This window comes from Lemur catta, chromosome 7 (genome assembly GCF_020740605.2).
Source record: "Lemur catta isolate mLemCat1 chromosome 7, mLemCat1.pri, whole genome shotgun sequence".
Lineage (NCBI taxonomy): Eukaryota > Metazoa > Chordata > Mammalia > Primates > Lemuridae > Lemur > Lemur catta.
In genome coordinates this window covers 85,053,679-85,070,663 of record NC_059134.1, presented here as the reverse complement: position 1 = coordinate 85,070,663, position 16,985 = coordinate 85,053,679, and the positions used below count along the sequence as shown (strand labels likewise).

The window sequence follows — 16,985 nt, the reverse complement described above, 5'->3', positions numbered from 1 at the left end:
ATATAAATCACACTTCGCTAGAGTAGATTAAAAAATAGCACACACATAAAAACACAGTGGTAGAGAGAGGTTCCATCCTGGACTAGGATGGAAGAGCATAATGGAGAATCTCAGGAAACAATGGAAATGGCTACCTAACTTCAGTACTCACGAAGTGCCAGCTACTACACTGAGCACTCTGCATTTTCCTCTTATAACAATCCTCCAAGCCTAGTGTCACTACTCCCACTTTATATTAACAGATGAGAAAACTGAGGTTTCGAGAGGTAAAGTGTCTCGGGAATGAACAGAGAGTCAACCCTAGGTCTGCGTGGCTTTGGAGCACTCCCTGTTTGCATTCATGGCTGTATTCAAGCTTCCAAAGGCAGGGTAGCTGAGCTGAATCACCACTGATAGATGGAAGTTACCGGCTATCCACAGGTGGAAGAGGAAACATTCCCACCAAGGGCAGCCTGCATGAAGGGTACAAATAGTGTGGACGTATGAGTGGTCTAGTGTTGTTGGAGGCAGGGATGGGTGAAGGGTGAGGCAAGGTGGGCAGCCTTGAAGGCCACGAAGAACAGCCTGAACTTGACCATGCATGTGTAGCCCAGCTCCCTTTCCCAGGGAAGGACATTTTCCTTGTGTGGAAGACTCACTGCTCATCCCCAAAGGTGGGCAGGTCTAGCCAGATGGTCTCCAGTAAGAAGGTTGGGAAGGCTGCTTTCTCCCCATGGGGCTCTGATGTTCTAGGAGATGTGCTGTGATGCCTCCTGTCTGGTCTTGGAGTTGAATGATAGGGCCTTGGATGATGCCAGGGGCATCAACATCAGAGTGACAAGTGCTGGCACAGAGGGCCATGGCCAAAGTGCTGCCCACACTTTTACCTTTCAAGCTGCCTCACACGCCGGTGGCAAGTTTTCTGAAATTTACTGGCATAGATTTTGAGAGCCATAAGCCACATTTTATGAACTTGAGTTTGTTCTTTCTCCCTACCCCCAGCCTTCTAAAGAGAGAAAAACGTGAGTGGCTGGAGGGAAGGACACTGGGACGGCTAGAAGGAAACCTGGTCTCACCCTGAGACGGGCCTGCTGTTGGTGCAGCCAGTGGGGCTTAGGTTAGAGATAAGAAGTGGCTCCCTGAGCGTGGTCTGCTCAGCTCAGGAGGGCTGCAAGGAAGGTCCTGGGTCTTCCTGCCTGGCTCTTTCATCATCAGAAAAGTGCTCTGGAAATGCCTTTAGCACGAAGGAGAAAAGCAAACTAAGTAACCTCACATCTGTCCCTGACAGTGTCTCGGTGGCGAGAGTGAGGTGCTGGGGCCCTTCCCTGCTAGCTTGGTCGTCTCTGTGCCCTGTGTTGGCCCCAAGGGGCAGCCTTTCCCGTGACATCTGTTCAGAAAGGCAGCCGGGACTGGATGGTGGGGTGTGGGCGGGAAGGTTTGGGAGAGGATGACAGGATGGTGGAGACATGGGCATGCGGTAGGATTTGGACAGGGAGGGGTCGAAGGGGAGATGAAGACATTGGCAGTGGTCTGAGGACGGAGCTCACCTGAACCGCAGTTGCCGGCTGATAATCAGGGCCTCTCCGCACAAGAAGAAAGACTCAGGAAGCCATCCCAATGCCACCTGCTCCCTGGGACCTGCTGCTTATTTATACCATGTCCCCCTTGCCTCTTTGCCTTCTGAAGCCCCCTCAACTCATGTTGTCATTAGGGTCCTGCCTGCTGTGACTACATCACCTCGGCTCTTCTTGCACTTATTTCTGAAGCCTGAAACCGCCTTTAGAGATCCATCTTTGTAAAAAGTACTATTCCAAAGGCTGCCCCCTGTTATAATACAAATGCCTTTGAGTGGGAAAAAATGCACTGATCTAATCAGGAATGAGGAACAGGAGCTGACATTTGGTGAGCACTATCGGGTTCATTTAATCCTCAGCATGCCCTGCAGCATATGTCACAGATAAGGACACTGGCGATGGGGAGGGCCCGGTCTCCTGCCTGACATGAGGCAGAGCTTGTGTAGCCAGGTCAGAGCCCTTCACCCCACCCCACATGGCCTCATAATTTGTACCAAGCAGTTCTAACCATGGGAAGGATGAACAGAGAGGTCCAGAGTTGGAAAGACTGGGAAAGACAGATTTATTAGGGTCACCCCTGGGCTGTGCTTTGAATGTTTGAACCCTCTGAAACTCAGGTTGAAATTTAATTCCCATTGTAACAATATTAATAGGCGGAACCTTTAAGAGGTGATTAGGCCATGAGGGCTCCACCCTCCTGGGTGGGTGGGATTGATGTCATTATAAAAGGTTGAGTTCGGCCCTTCTTGCTCTCTTTTTGCCCTTCTGCTTTCCATCATGTGACTGTGCAGCAAGAAGGCCCTCACCAGATGCCAGTGCCTTGATCTTGGACTTCCCAACCTCCAGAACTGTGAGGAAATAAATTCCTGTTCTTTGTAAATTCCCCAATCTCAGCTATTTTGTTATAGCAGCACAAATGGACTAAGATGCCCCTGGTTCTACATACTAACTAGAGAATTTTTTGTTTGACCTGTTTTCTTCCTCTCCTCTCAAGATTAAAACAAAACAAACAGCCTAAATGAGGACAGATGGGGCACAATCGAGGTCTCAGCCAGTCTTAGAATTGAAGTCCTCCAGCCCCGGTAGTTCTGCCATTGTGGGCCCTGGTCTTCTTGGCAGTCATGTGCTTTCAAGCCTGTTGGGTGAGAGTTGCTTTGTGAAACATTCAAAACCCTGCCTGCTGCTGACCTAGATGTCAGCAAATGGAATATGAGGGCCAGGTCCTCCCGGCTGATCACCCCAAGCAGGTGCTCACATGCTTGTACTTGCGCAGGGAAACAGGCCATCCTAACTCCAGGGCTGAAACATGTCAGCAGGCGGGAGTTGGCTGAATAATAAAAAAAAGTGATGATCCTTTTGGATTAGCTATATTGATGAAATCATGTAAGAGAAAACCTTATCCTGGGCTGGAGCTGGAAAGAAAGGAGCAAATGACGAGCTCTTCTCTAGTTCTGGGGCTCTGGTCCCAGATGGAGGGAGGTGTGTGCTCAAGAGAGAGAAAGGCCAAGAGGCAGGAGCCCTAGGTCTGAGCTCTGCACCTACTACCTGTAGAACTCTGGGCAAGTTACTCCACTACATCGTACGTACAATGGGAACAATAACTTATCAGCTTGAAAGCCAGAGTGTAGGCCCAATGCCTTTGAGTGCCCTTCTCGTTTTCAGACCTAGAGTAGGATTCTGCTGGTGATGGATGTTTGTATACAAATAAGCGTGAACATTCCTCTTAAGAAGAAAAAAAAAAAAAAGGAAAGGTAGAGGATCCTAGGAAAATGGGGCATGGATGTCTGTAGCTAGGTCAGATCTGCTTTGAATTAGTAATGGTGCCACATTCTTTCTCACCAGCAAGAGGAGTTTTGGAAACCAGCTCTTGGTCATGAGCTCTGTGGCTGTCTGGTGCTCATTAGTATGAAAGCTGGGTGGGGGGTGGGTGGTCTGAGTTGAGATGGGAGTGCAGGGGTGATTGGCCATTCCCTAGAAAAGTAGTCTGTGGAGGACAAGCAGAGAAAAAGAAAAGGGGGGATTTTTTTTCCCTCTCTAGGCAAGGTTTGTAAACTTTCATAACTCTAACACTTTTTCAATTTAAAATCAAACAAAGCCTGTAGTGACATTTAACATGTTGTGGTGTTTGCCAACTGCTGAAGACCAGCCAGCCTCATTACTGCCTGCTAAGCTCTGGATGCTTTTCAATGGGCAGGCTTAGCCACCATATAAATGTCATGGTGAAGACCAAGATTCTGGAGCCCTGAAAAGTGCCTGAATCCTAGAACACTGGATGGGTAGGACTGATCAACACCAGCACCTTCTCCCAGGCCCAACAAGCCCTTTGTGTAAGGAACCCTTCGTAGATATTTATGAGACCTCACTGACACCCCACCCTCTCTGAAGGTGGCAGGATGGAGTGAAAATTGGGAGCCAGTACCAGGAAGAGGAAATAAATAACTAGGTCTGCTTATGATGGGAAAAGGAAAGCCAAAATAAAGTGAAACTACATGGACCTATGGCCCACTTGTCACATAAGACTCTGCTGGTGAGATCTTTTCTGGGTTCATATGTGCTAATCGAGGGATATAGTTGAGGTGGCACTTATAAGGAAGACCTTAAAGAGTCTCTGCCCTGCAGGAGGGCTCTGTAGCTCCCCCACGGGCATCCTTCTCTGGAGGGAATAGAGCATTAGTTCTCAAATTTGAGCATGCACCAAAATCTCCTAGAGATTTAGGAGGTCTCAGGTGGGGCTGAAGAGTTGGCATTTCTAACAAGTCCCCGGGTGATGCTGATGGAGCAGTCTCCAGGGTCCCCATTTCCAGAAGCAGTGGACTAGTGACAGGGAAGGAGAGCAGGATTTTCCAACTGTAGGTATATGAGCACGTCTACTCTTTTGAGTAACTGTTGATAGTTCATGCATTCATCCAAACAAAAATTGATTTGGAGACTTATTTAAACGTCACAGCAAATTATGAGACTGCTAATAGTTTTATACCCGTTTTACAGTTGAGAAAATTGGGGTTGAGAGAGAAGTAACTTATCCCAATTTAGTGGATATTAAATGGCTGAACTGGGATTCAAACCTATGGGATCTGGATGTTCCAGGTGTGCCAATCTGGGTTTTGTTTTTCTTACTTAAGGCACACACATGCATGCACGCATGCGCGTGCACACACACACACACACACACACACACACACACACACACACACACAAACCTGAATTACCCTCCACTCGATGTCTAGTGGAAAAGAAAACTAATTCCTACATCAGCCATATCTCTAAGGATTCTAGGGGCCTATGTTTATCTTAGTCTTTTGCTCTGATTTCCCACTTCCAGTGAATTCTCCTCTTTTCTGCATCTTATTTTATCTCTAATCTGCATCAAATTCACCATGGAATGTGACCCCTTTCCCACTCCGTCCTCTCTCCCACCAAAGAATCCTTGGCTCTAGGCGGTGTAATTGTAGATCAAGGGAGTAGGGTGAGGCTATACTTCAGCATAAGAAAACCCTTTTTTAATATATTACAAAAGAAATGTGTACTCATTGGAAGGGAAGGAGCAAAGCTCAGGAGAGTAATAAAATGAAAATGAGAAAGCCTCCCTTCACCTGCCATTTAATCTCAAGTGTTTCATTGTTAATAATTTCAGGCAGCACAGGAATAAAATAAAAATTTAATATTAGGCATTTCTTTTTAAAAAATCTTTTAGTGTTTCCCACCCCTAAGAATCTCTCTCTGCCTTGGTTTTCACCTTTCCTTGCCTTCCTTCCTTGTCGGGCTTCTTTGTTCTCCATCTTTTTTGGGTCTTCCCCCAGCTCTCTGGATATCTCTCTTATTTTCATCTGAAAAGCAACTTGGGCTTTCTATGTCTCCCTCCTCATCCTTCTAGATCATGCTTGGCATCCTAACTTTTCACCCCTAAAGCATCCACCCAGATGTTTATTAGGCAAAACCCAATTCTGTCTGCAGAGTTGATCTGCTTTCAACTCTTAAACAATCCATTCCTGCCCTGCCCTCCTTCACATACTGACCTCCCCACTCTCCCCCACCCCACCTGTGCCATAAGTAAATAAAACATGGTCTCAGCACTCAAAGAGCGTGTAGCCTAGTAATGGCGTCAAAAAATCCCAACAGTGTGCTAGGTAAAAAAAGAGGAGTATCATAAGACTTGGTGGAGGAATAAACGAGGGAGTGATCTGATCCCCTTTTCACTTGGACTAATTATAGAAATATGATGAGCAGTTTGTTTGTGTCATATAAGCCTTTTATATGCAAAAGTTTGGTTGAGGACCTCTCAGTTGACAAGTACTCAATACATGTTAGCAGCTATTACCTTCTCAAATGTGCTTGGAAGTGGGTGTTAATTTCCATATTTTACAAATGAGAAAGCTGAGTGGGAAACGCTGATAAACTTGCCCTGCTGGAGCCAGAATTGCCGTCCTGGCTGGAAACTAAAACTCACGCTCTTCACCAGTGCTTAGGTGGGTCTCCTTCCCCTCACTAACCCCATCGCCCTTAGCCCTTGGGTGCCCAGAATTATGCCAGCTTACCTCATGTCTGGGACCCCTTTGCCATGTGGTGCCCCTAAAGATAGTCCCTCAACACCCTACATTCTGAGAGGCAGACACTATGGTTTGTTTCTATTAAGTTGAACCATATGAAATTGCCTATATTTGGTCTTCTTAGACCTACAGAAACTGCAATTTCATTTGGTTCAACCCAATACAAGGGCCCAGATGAGTTGTGGGTGACCCAGCTTCCTTGGCTCTGTTCTTCTGTGAGAACCGACTTCCAGACAGCCCTACATCTTTCGGCTAGAGGATTTAGATTGAGAAATAGGAAAAAGACAGAGCACCTTGGCACTTGCTTTTCTTTCAATGAGCCAGACCCAGTGACTCAGTGTGAAATAACTGAGTCAAGCCCCTCTCTCATTTTTGGTTCCTGGTGGCCCCCAAGGATAACTGTAGTGAATCCACTGAATGCAAGATTCTGCTCTTATCTCCATTCCCTAATGCACAGCATCCAGACCCAAAGATAGCATCAAGTGATCTAAAATTTGTTTTTACCAAGTAGCCTTAAAGCTCCTGAGATCAACATGAAAGACTTGGTTTCCTGAGTGGTCAGGGGTGATTGTGAGAGAATATGAAACTATTTGCCTGTGGAGAAACTTTCCACATATGAACCGTAAGTTCCCATATCCTGCTTCAGGCCAGAGTGAAACTTCCCCAGAGCTGGTCAGACATCCCCCTGGTAGCCTCAAGGTATTCTACGCTGCAGAATTTTCAGGAAGGGAGATGCATACAGAGTGGCCATGACCCATGTCCTGTCTGGGCACCCTGGGAATTTTCCCAGTATGCTTTGTGGCCAGGGAACCTTGCATGGTAGAGTGCTGATATTTTAGTTTAATCCAAATTAACATCTTGCTGTTCAACAGATCTCCTTTAACTTCCTGCCATATTGCTTAGAAGTCTATCTTCATAAACTTGCTCTTCACTGCTTCTCTTTGGTAGTGACTGGAATAGAGTCCCTCCACCAAAGGAAATGGCCTTCATCAGCCCCCTGGATTGCCATCCTCTCTGGCCTCCCGAGGGACCTAACTCTGTCAATTATTCCCTGTTCTCTGTAGCTTCAGTTTCTTCTCTACTAGCTTCTTCTCATTCTGGCTTAAACATGTGCAAATATTCTACCTCTTAAAATAAAACAAAACAAAATTCTTCTATCTCCTGTCTCCATCTACCATCTTTTCTCCTCATCTCAATCAATCTTCTTGAATAAGCTGATTATTCATAATATCCATTTCTTCACCTCACATTCAATTTTTTGCCTGTAGTGAGCTGTCTTCCATCCCCACCTCTGTACTGAAATTGCCCGTGCCAGGCCAACAGTGGCCTCTTTATTGCTAAAACCAAAAGATACTTCTTTTCCTTGTCGTATCTGAACCCTAGGCAAGAGCTAGCATTGTTCACCACACTTTTATTGTAAAAACATACTTCCCTTTACTTATGATATGCCAAACTCTTCTAATTTCCTTTCACTTTTGCAGGCTCTTATTCCTTTGCCTTCCTTAAATGTTGGTTGACCTCAGTGTTCCAGCCTAGACTGTCTGCTCTTCTCACTCTGCATTCTCTCCAGTGGTGAAGCAAACACCCCTGTGGCACCCCTGCCATTGCCATGTGATGATTCCTGATTTACCACCTGCACCTCAGATAGGTCTTCTGACCCTCCGTCCCTATCCACAGCCACCTGTGGGGCATCTCTTCTGGACTGAGTCGCATGCCTCACAATCAACATGTTCAGAATCTCTCCCGCCCCAACCCATCACAGCCCCTACGTAAGGCAGCGCTGTTCCCTGGGAGGGATCCTGGCTACGTTTTTGCTAGGATGCGGGACTTTGGGAAGCCACTAATCTCTCCAGGCCTCAGTTTTGTCATCTAGTAAATGTGAATAATAGTCCCTCTTACAGAGTTGTGATGAGGATTAAATAAGGTAGTATCTGTAAAGTATATTCCTATACATAGTAGGTGTGATATAAGTGTTAGCTACCATCATCACTATTACCACCACTGCCACCGTCTTACCTTTGGTCTCTCCCTTTGCCAGTCAGGCAGATTTTTCTGGGCCATGAGATCGATGGATACTCAGAGCATTGCTCTTGAAGACTTTAGCAATCTTTGGAATTTAACAATTGGTCAAAGGTATCGGATACATGACTTGGGACACATGCCAGGATGGATTGAAAGTATCGTTGAATAGCTCCAAAGTAGACCACAACTACGTGTTAGACAAATAACACATGTAGTTAGTTGGGAGTGTTACCGTGGGGATTGTTGTTCTATAAATAGGGGTAATGTTTTCATGGGGAGATAGTAGCTTGACCAGGCACATTTGGGTGTTCTGCGTAGGAGGTGCCACAGATATATTTGAATTGACTTGATAAAAATTTATAGTAATATTAAAAGTACACATCATACATTAAATCACGTTTTTTGAGTTCTTACTAAATGTCCGGAACTGTGCTAAGCACTTTGTTGTGTTTTTTAATCTTCACCACAACCCTTATGTATGTGACATTTTTATTATTTCTATTTTATAGATGAGGTAACTAAGACTCACAAATGTTCAGTATGATCAGGATTGTACAACAGGTGAGGGGCATATCTAGCATTTGAACCACGTCAAGCTGCCTCTAGAGTCCATGCTTTATAAAAACTACTACCATGCATTCCTTCTTGTGCCCTTTTCCTGGGGCTTCTTCGCAATCTAAGTGCCTGATTTTGTGGATGACCACAAGACCCAGTCTTCATTCACATGCAGATTCGATCACCCTGAGGCAGACTCTCCAAATCAGAAGAAGGGCAAGAGCATTCTCAGGTGGAGAGATGCCCCTGAGAGCGACATTCAGCTCTGAGCAGTCTTTTTCCCCCCATGGACAGCATCTTCCTGGTTGAAATCAGAAGGACCACTGGCCTACACCTTGCAGACAGCTGGCCTTGCAAGGGAGCCAGGCCAGACTCTTCCTAGCGTGGTTTCATTATTATTTTTCTCTAGTAAGAAACAGGTTCAATAGTAGCAGCTAGAATTTATTTTAGACCTTTGTTCCAAGAACGAATCAAGGTTTCCACTGTGCCTGGAACTAATATTATTTGAATGGAAGTCTAGAATGTCCTGGACTTAGAATGTCTTGGCAGCATCTTTACCTAACCTCCTTCCTTTTATATATATATTTTTTTACTTTTTTCATGTGATTTTCCAGCACCCTTCCCTTTAGGACTTTGTATATCTATTAAACGTGACCAAAAGGATTCTTCACACTGATTTGGCCTGAACTTATGGATGAGAAGACACAACTTACTCTTAAAAAGTTAATTAGCTTTCTTGGCTCTGACCTTCTAAGAGGGAGAGTTACTAACCATCATATTTTTCAAGTCAGAACTGGCAACACAGGATTTGAGGAAGGGTTTTCTTAATACTTCCTGGTTTCACAAATACCCTGGAAGATTTAATTTTTTTTAGATTAATAGAGAGAGCAAGATCAAAGTATTTTGGTTTTATCCAGACACATAGTCATAACACATATTGGTCAATGAGAAAATTGTGTCTGGGTTTCTTATCCAGCAGCTGTGTCTTGTTGGTGGGGTGTGCAGAGGAAAGGGAGGATTAGTTTCCAGTCTTATAGAAAGATGGGAGAGTTCACAGGCGGTTAGTCTTTCCAGTAGAACTAATAAATAAAGTAAGTTGAGATAGTGCAGAGTCTTCAAAGAACTGTTTAAATCAGGAGGGATTGCTGGACACAGCTAGGTGTGTTTGGAGCATGGGTATTAATTGAGATTTGGACACATTATTTCTCTCTGATTCTTTCTTTCTGCCTCCTCCTACTTTTCTTTGCCATTGTTTATTGGCTGCTTACCATTTACCAGACATTTTGCCAAGCACTTTTTATATATTATCTCATTTAATTTTCTCACAAGCCTATGAGAAAAGTATGAGTGTTATCTCCAAGTGCCATGCTGGAAATCAAGGTGTATGAAGGTTAAGTAACTTGCCCCAGATCAGGCAGGGGGAAGAGGTTAGGGCCAAAACACAACCCTAGGTCTCTCTGGTTCCAGACCGTGACCTCTCAACCACCACATCATATTGCCTCCTCCCTAAACTTTTTCTGTGCTTTGTCCCCAGGGACAGGATGAGAACATCAGTCAATGTCGTGGGTGACTCTTTTGGGGCTGGGATTGTCTACCACCTTTCCAAGTCTGAACTGGATACCATTGACTCCCAGCACCGAGTGCATGAAGATATTGAAATGACCAAGACTCAATCCATTTATGATGACATGAAGAACCACAGGGAAAGCAACTCTAATCAGTGTGTCTATGCTGCACACAACTCTGTCATAGTAGATGAGTGCAAGGTACCTTTCCCATTCATGGATATTGAGACCTGTATATAGTAGTGCATGCTCAATTTCTTCAAAAACTAAACACGAAGCCCTGCATGTATTATTATCACATTTATTTTTCTAAAGAGTCATGTAACCTGAGCTTCTATGTGTCCCAGATCATCTCACTCTGTGTCTAACATGGCGGGAAATCAACAGGTCTAACAGTGAAAGAGCCAATCAGTTGCTTATTTCATCCATGTGATGTAAAACAACCATTCTTCTGCCCCCATCTACCCCACTTGACTAATTTGATCGGTTTTCTTGAATATTTTGCCCAAGAATTTGTGGCTGCTAGAGCTTTGCGGTTTTCAGATATTCTATTCCTCAGATGAAACACCAAGAGAAATCCCTAGCATCATTTGATTGGAATAGCGCAAGTGTTCCTCCTTGCTGTGTATCATGCATTGGTCAAAAATGTGCCCACCTAACTTCACACAACTCTTTCTCTTAATAATTTTTGTGAGAAGGGTGAGTTTTGACCTGGAAGTCACTTTGCTCCAAAAATGAGGAAGCAATTTCAGTTAAAGGATAGCTATCGTCAAAATAATTATCCAGAGATGTCTTTTAAAAAGCACTACATCCACACACTGCCTGGCAGCGCCATCTTTCCTGCAGCACGGATGTTCTGGGCTCTCCTCCAAGCTGTTGGGTGCTAGGTCATCAAGCTTGATGGGCTCTGTCTAGCTTTCATTGTAACTAACTTGACATTGTCAAAATCAGAGTGTCATGACCAGAGTGAAGCAAACTTGGAGAAACCCTGGCAGGTGAGCAGAGTCAACTCTAGGGTTTGGTTTGCCAAAATGATACTATGCAGCCACTGAGGACAATCTGAATCCAACACAGATATCTGGTACCATTTTGACTTCTGCTGACAAGGTCACATTTAATCGCTAATTTCTTCCTGTGTCACTTCTGGGCCATTCCAAATACATACTATGGTTTTTGTCAGGCAACTAAGGGCAACACAGATGCAATGCTCTTTATTGGACTTTGACATAGGTCCAGAATTCTAGTGGACCAGTGCAGTCTTTCGCTTGGCTCCTCTACATCAGGTACATGGGTGGGCAGATCGGAGATCTGATACAAATTAGGGAGTGAACCCACCCATCAAGAGGCAATTGCACAAATTAATTGACTCAGTGAAAATGATTCAAATTATTAGAAATTCAGATGTACCTAAGGGCATAATCCATTCTCCTGGAAAGTTAATGTTTCCCGCATCTGAGTGAACGAGCTGGATTATTCCCGATGAAAATGTTAGTTTGGATCAACAAGTTCAACATTCTTATAAACGGCTTTATGCTCTGTTATATTTAACAAGTGCTTACTGTGTGCCTTGTAAGGTTTAGGTGAGTGCCCCATCTCATTCCTGTCACATCCTATATTTTGATAATTCATCAAGTATTTATTGAGTGCCTGTTACCTACAAAGCCCTGAATTAGGCACTAGAGGACAGCAAAAACAAGGTGCAACATTGTAGCGGAGATAAGACCTGAACTCAAATTATTGCCATACAAGGAAAAAGACATTTTTTTTTAAAATGTCACAATTGTATGTAAGAAGAGTCCTCATGGTTAATTGCTGGATGGCCCTTTTGGAGCTTCTCAAGAGGCATCTTAATATTGTGTAGGATGTGTTTTGAAAAAGAAGGTGTGTGGGCATGGAGATATCTTTAGATTTCAGACTTCCTGGATTTCTTTTTTCTTGAAGGGTACCAAGCATATCAGCAGAAATTTGCTTCATTTTAAAAAGTAGAATATTTCAAACTCTAAAGGGAGATGTTTATGAATTATCCCTATACCCAGGAAGTAAGCCCACAAGGAGTGAGACTTTGTCCCCAGTTATCCTACTGTGTCCCAGCACCTAAAACTGTCTGGCATGCTGTAGGTGCTGAAGAAATATTTGTTGCTTGTATCCTCTTAGCATGTTTATTTCTTGCTATATTTCAGATAAGCTTTGTGTTGGACAGTTCCAAAAAGATAGAGGTTTAGTCTCTCTATAAAATTGACTACCCAACCAACCACCTGCAGACTCGTTGGTTAATTAGCATTTAGACAGCCAGTGGTCAAACTGAGCAGGTCATGAAGATGATTAAAATGGCCCCTTTTGATTTAATAACTATTTCAACTGTTTGCATTTTTAATGAAGTGATTGGGTTCAGCTAAGTGAAGGTTATTTGGTCCTCAGCCTTGGCTAGGTGAAGCAAGTTGACTCTTCTCACTCTGAATCAGTTAACTGTGTTGACACTGCCATGGGGAGGAGGCAGGCAGAGCTATGGATATGAATCTACAGTCTTTCTGAGACTATCTGGGTCACATGTATCCATTCATTCCTTTCGACTTCCTTGTAGTCAATTCTCAGTCTCACTATTGCTCACTTTTTAAGAACTGAGATGGGGGATGTTAATACTTATTGCCAATGCCACTTCCTTCTTTCTTTCCTATTACCCAGGTGGTTGGAGCAGAAAGGAGTGGAATGAGCTGGGGAGTGGAGTCCCAGCTTTCTTTAGCGCAGCCAGGAAAGGAAATGCCAAAAAAAAAAAAAAAAAAAAAAAGCTGCTGTCCCAACTACTTTTGAAACATAGGCCCCAGTACTTACAAACAAAAAACAAAACAAAAAACACCTCCCCCCAAGTGCCGTCTGGCTCTTCCAAAGGCACGACACTGTGATTGATAATTTTGCACTGCTATTGATCGGGCTCATTACTGAGGACGAAATAGGCACATTTTAGGTCACAGTGAAGAGGCAGCTTTCTTCAGGCAGTCTGTCCCTGGCAGTCTTTCTCGACAGTTCACTGAAAGGGAAACAAATTTGCCGCAGCTCTGGTCAAAACTTTAACCACTTCAAGCATTGTTATGTTATGCTGGTCTCTCTAGATTCAAACTCTTGCCTGGTAATAGTAGTTTGAAGTTATGCAATAGCTTTTTAATTTTAATCACAATAACTGCATGTGGAGCAGTCAATGCTAATTGCATGATCTTTCTAAAAAAAGCAGAATCGTGTGGCTAACAGGGATTGGAGGAGTGAGTATTTTTTGTTTTCATTTGCTTGGTTCGTGAAGGGCACTTGGTTCTCTGTTCCTAGCATGTTGTGTGTGCTCATGCTGCATGCAGTTCACTTCCACTTGGGTAAGAAGAAGGTCAGATTTCTTTCAAACATTGCTGCGTTTGTCATGTCTCCATATTCTAATGCTTCCATAAATCCAGTCTCTCCATTATGTGGAATATCAGTCGTGGGTTTAAGTTTGCACATGACCTTGAGGACAGACAGACAGAAGGTAAGCTAGGAAAACTACTTAGAAGTGGAGGAGAGACCCTCCCATTCTGCGTAAGGGTTCAGTTCACTTTGAGCCAGCAAAGCGTTAATATAGATGGTCTGGTAATTATATTTAATTGTTAAATACCTGCATTGAAATAGTTTATACATACATTGTCACTGATTTTGGACTTTTAATCGCCTCCCCTTTTCTTTTTAATTTTTAAACCTGGGGTAACTTATTCGGTAGAGCCAACCCCTCATGATTTTTGATTTTAAAATTAGACATACATGAAATCTGCCTGGCCTCATTGCAACTGAACCTTTTACATGCATGAGTAGAACTAGCTGCCTTGTTCTGGATTGTTTTCTCTGTGGTTGTATGGAGTAGCACATGGGCACTGTACTTTAAGGACTATGTTAACGTGTGATGGGTCTATGGGTAGCTAGACACCTCACAATCCTAAAAACATACACATTATTCCCCAAATTGCAAAGCATCTATAGTCTCTCAATACCCCTAAAGCAAATATAGACTTTTTTTTTTTTTTTTTTTTTTTGAGACAGAGTCTCGCTCTGTTGCCTGGGCTAGAGTGAGTGCCGTGGCGTCAGCCTAGCTCACAGCAACCTCAAACTCCTGGGCTTAAGTGATCCTACTGCCTCAGCCTCCCGAGTAGCTGGAATTACAGGCATGCACCACCATGCCCGGCTAATTTTTTCTATATATATTTTTAGTTCGCCAGATAATTTCTTTCTATTTTTAGTAGAGACGGGGTCTCACTCTTGCTCAGGCTGGTCTCAAACTCCTGACCTCGAGCGATCCACCCGCCTCGGCCTCCCAGAGTGCTAGGATTACAGGCGTGAGCCACCGTGCCCGGCCTTAGACTTTTTTTTTTTTAATTCACAAATCAATGTTGCAAATCAAGACAAGTCCAAAATCAATTTGGAAGGAACTCCGTTTAAAACGAGTATTCCAGTCACGTAGCATAAGCTTGGATCTGGTGCTTCTCCACATAACCCATGGGGCTTTGTTCTGGTTCATGGCCTGTAAGCTGGATGTTGATGGTAATTATTTTCAGGTAACTCTGGCAGCCAATGGAAAGTCAGCCGACTGCAGTGTTGAGGAAGAACCTTGGAAACGTGAAAAATAAGGATACGAATCTCAGCAAATTCTTGAATAAGCTCCCCAGCGTACCTTATGGTAAAAGATGATATAAACAAGCTTTCTTTAAAAAGGAAAAAAATGCATATATTTCTATGTTTACTTAATCTGTTAGCCGAGGCTTAGAGGAGCTCTTGTGAGTCAGTGATGACAGGCACGGTGCTGTGTCTTTGCCAAATAACGCTTCATAATCATCTAATGTTCTCACTTGTATTATTGTTTGAATGGATGCTGCTGGAGGAATCCCTTTGAGTTGAAGACACGTTCCTGCCAGCTCCCCTGTTCTCTCAAGATACAGAAATGTGGATGCTCTTTTCCCAGGGGACACGTCTAAAGCAGTGTGGTACACTCCAGGGACTTGGGATCGTGAGAACACACAGTGTGTTCTTCCTTAAAAGTGTTCTCCATGTCTCGCCTTGTTATGCACAAGAGATTCTGTTAGAAGCCTCTAGAAGTAACTCCCCTTAAATGTCTTACAGAATTTGCACATGCATTGACTAAAAGCAAATACCTGTCTTAGGGAACTCTAACAATTTATCTTCTGTGTGCTCTTTAGGTTAAATGTTTCAAAGAGAGTTTTAGTGGGAGCCGTACTCTTAAAGGCAGCTGATTACGGAGCCCATTGTGTCTCTGCCCTGCCCTAACTAGTCTGTGTGAATAACGACTGAAATTTCAAAGTATGTTTCATAATTGTCTCTAAATTTGATAATGGAATAGGAAGTATTTTACATATAACCACTGTATATATTGACAAAAGTAAGAGAGCACAGCCAACATAAAGTTTAACCAGATTGAAACATTCAAATTCATTTATGTTGGATTTGCATTCACCTGGCATAGTGAGATTATTTGGTCTATGTTTTTGCTTTCTTGTTTCACCCATAAGCTTCTTTTCTGGATTTCTAACAAAGAAGACATTTTTTTAATCTGCAAACTATTTCAATCCTATTCTCATCAACCTAGAAGATCTGATCATTTTACCAACCTTGCATACAGAGGGCACTTGTGTTGGCTGTGCCTCTTTTAATATCATCTCTTGATAAAACAAGAAAACCTGACACTTATCTAATATGTAGAAAGCTTTTTGCTATGTTATATCAAAGCACATAAAACCAGTTCTAGGACACAGGTGGAAGCAGAGCCAGTCTTCCTCCTCAGTCTTCTCAGTGGAAAGGAACAGGAAACAAACAGCGTGCAAAATCCTATAAAGGTGACATTCCTATGGCAGAGTCTAGGTAGCCTTGAACCAAGGCGTGGGAACAAAGGATGGCTCTACACAACTTCACAGGTGGAATCTTGTTTATGGCTGTGAACGTTTAAAGGAATAAATAATATAATTGGCATAGTACAATGCCTTGCATGTGGTAGGCAGCCAAAGAATCTTTAATGATTGGTTATACAAGTTAAAGTTTTTAATATCTCTACTATCACTTCTTTATTGAATAATGAACAGTATTTTCTTAAGGTTGCTTAATTTGGGACTGAGCTGGAGGGGGGCTTGAATCATTGAGAACTAAAGCACCTTTGACTCTAAGGAGTGCGTAGACTTAAGTCCACAGGTAGGAGTAGGGTGTATCATCTGAGATCAGCAGAAGGATGCTGAGATAGTCATGGTTATAGAACCCAAAATCTTTGAGGTGAAGGTGTTTATGGGTTTCAAATACCCTTTATTACCTACTCCTTGTGACTTCTCTCTTCCAAATCAGACACCTTCGTGATGTACAAGAGACATGAGATTCCAGTTGTTTTTGTCTCCTAAGTTATTTTTGGATAAGGATCTCTATTGAACAGTATTAAGCAGCTTTTTGTTTTTGTTTTTGAAACAACATTGATCTTTATTTTCATGTGATGGGCAGTTAACAGGGTGGCCAAGGACATGCACAAATGTAGTAGTGGAAAATATATCCTTCACAGTAGGTATTGTGGGCCAAGAGGACAATTCCTAGATTTTGCTGTGAAACTGATTAGGATTATCTTTAAGTGATGCTCCCAAGAGCTTTTTTTATGTAAATAGAAGGATGGAGGCAAGGTTTATTTTGCTGTGGAAGGCCACCTTGGCACTTGTATACACTGACCTGTTTCTCAAAGGAGTGGT

At 43.2% G+C, this 16,985-nt stretch overlaps 1 protein-coding gene across 1 annotated transcript in view; it reads left to right on the top strand.

Moving 5' to 3' along the window:
• The window catches only part of SLC1A2 (solute carrier family 1 member 2), a 50,636-nt gene extending 35,680 nt beyond the window's left edge, over nucleotides 1-14,956 (top strand). The window contains exons 9-10 of the mRNA XM_045557813.1: nucleotides 10,212-10,443; nucleotides 14,808-14,956. Of these exons, the coding sequence (XP_045413769.1) occupies nucleotides 10,212-10,443; nucleotides 14,808-14,879 (304 nt within the window). The 3' untranslated portion in view covers nucleotides 14,880-14,956. The remainder of the gene's footprint in view (nucleotides 1-10,211; nucleotides 10,444-14,807) is intronic.
• Nucleotides 14,957-16,985: the final 2,029 nt, after the last annotated feature.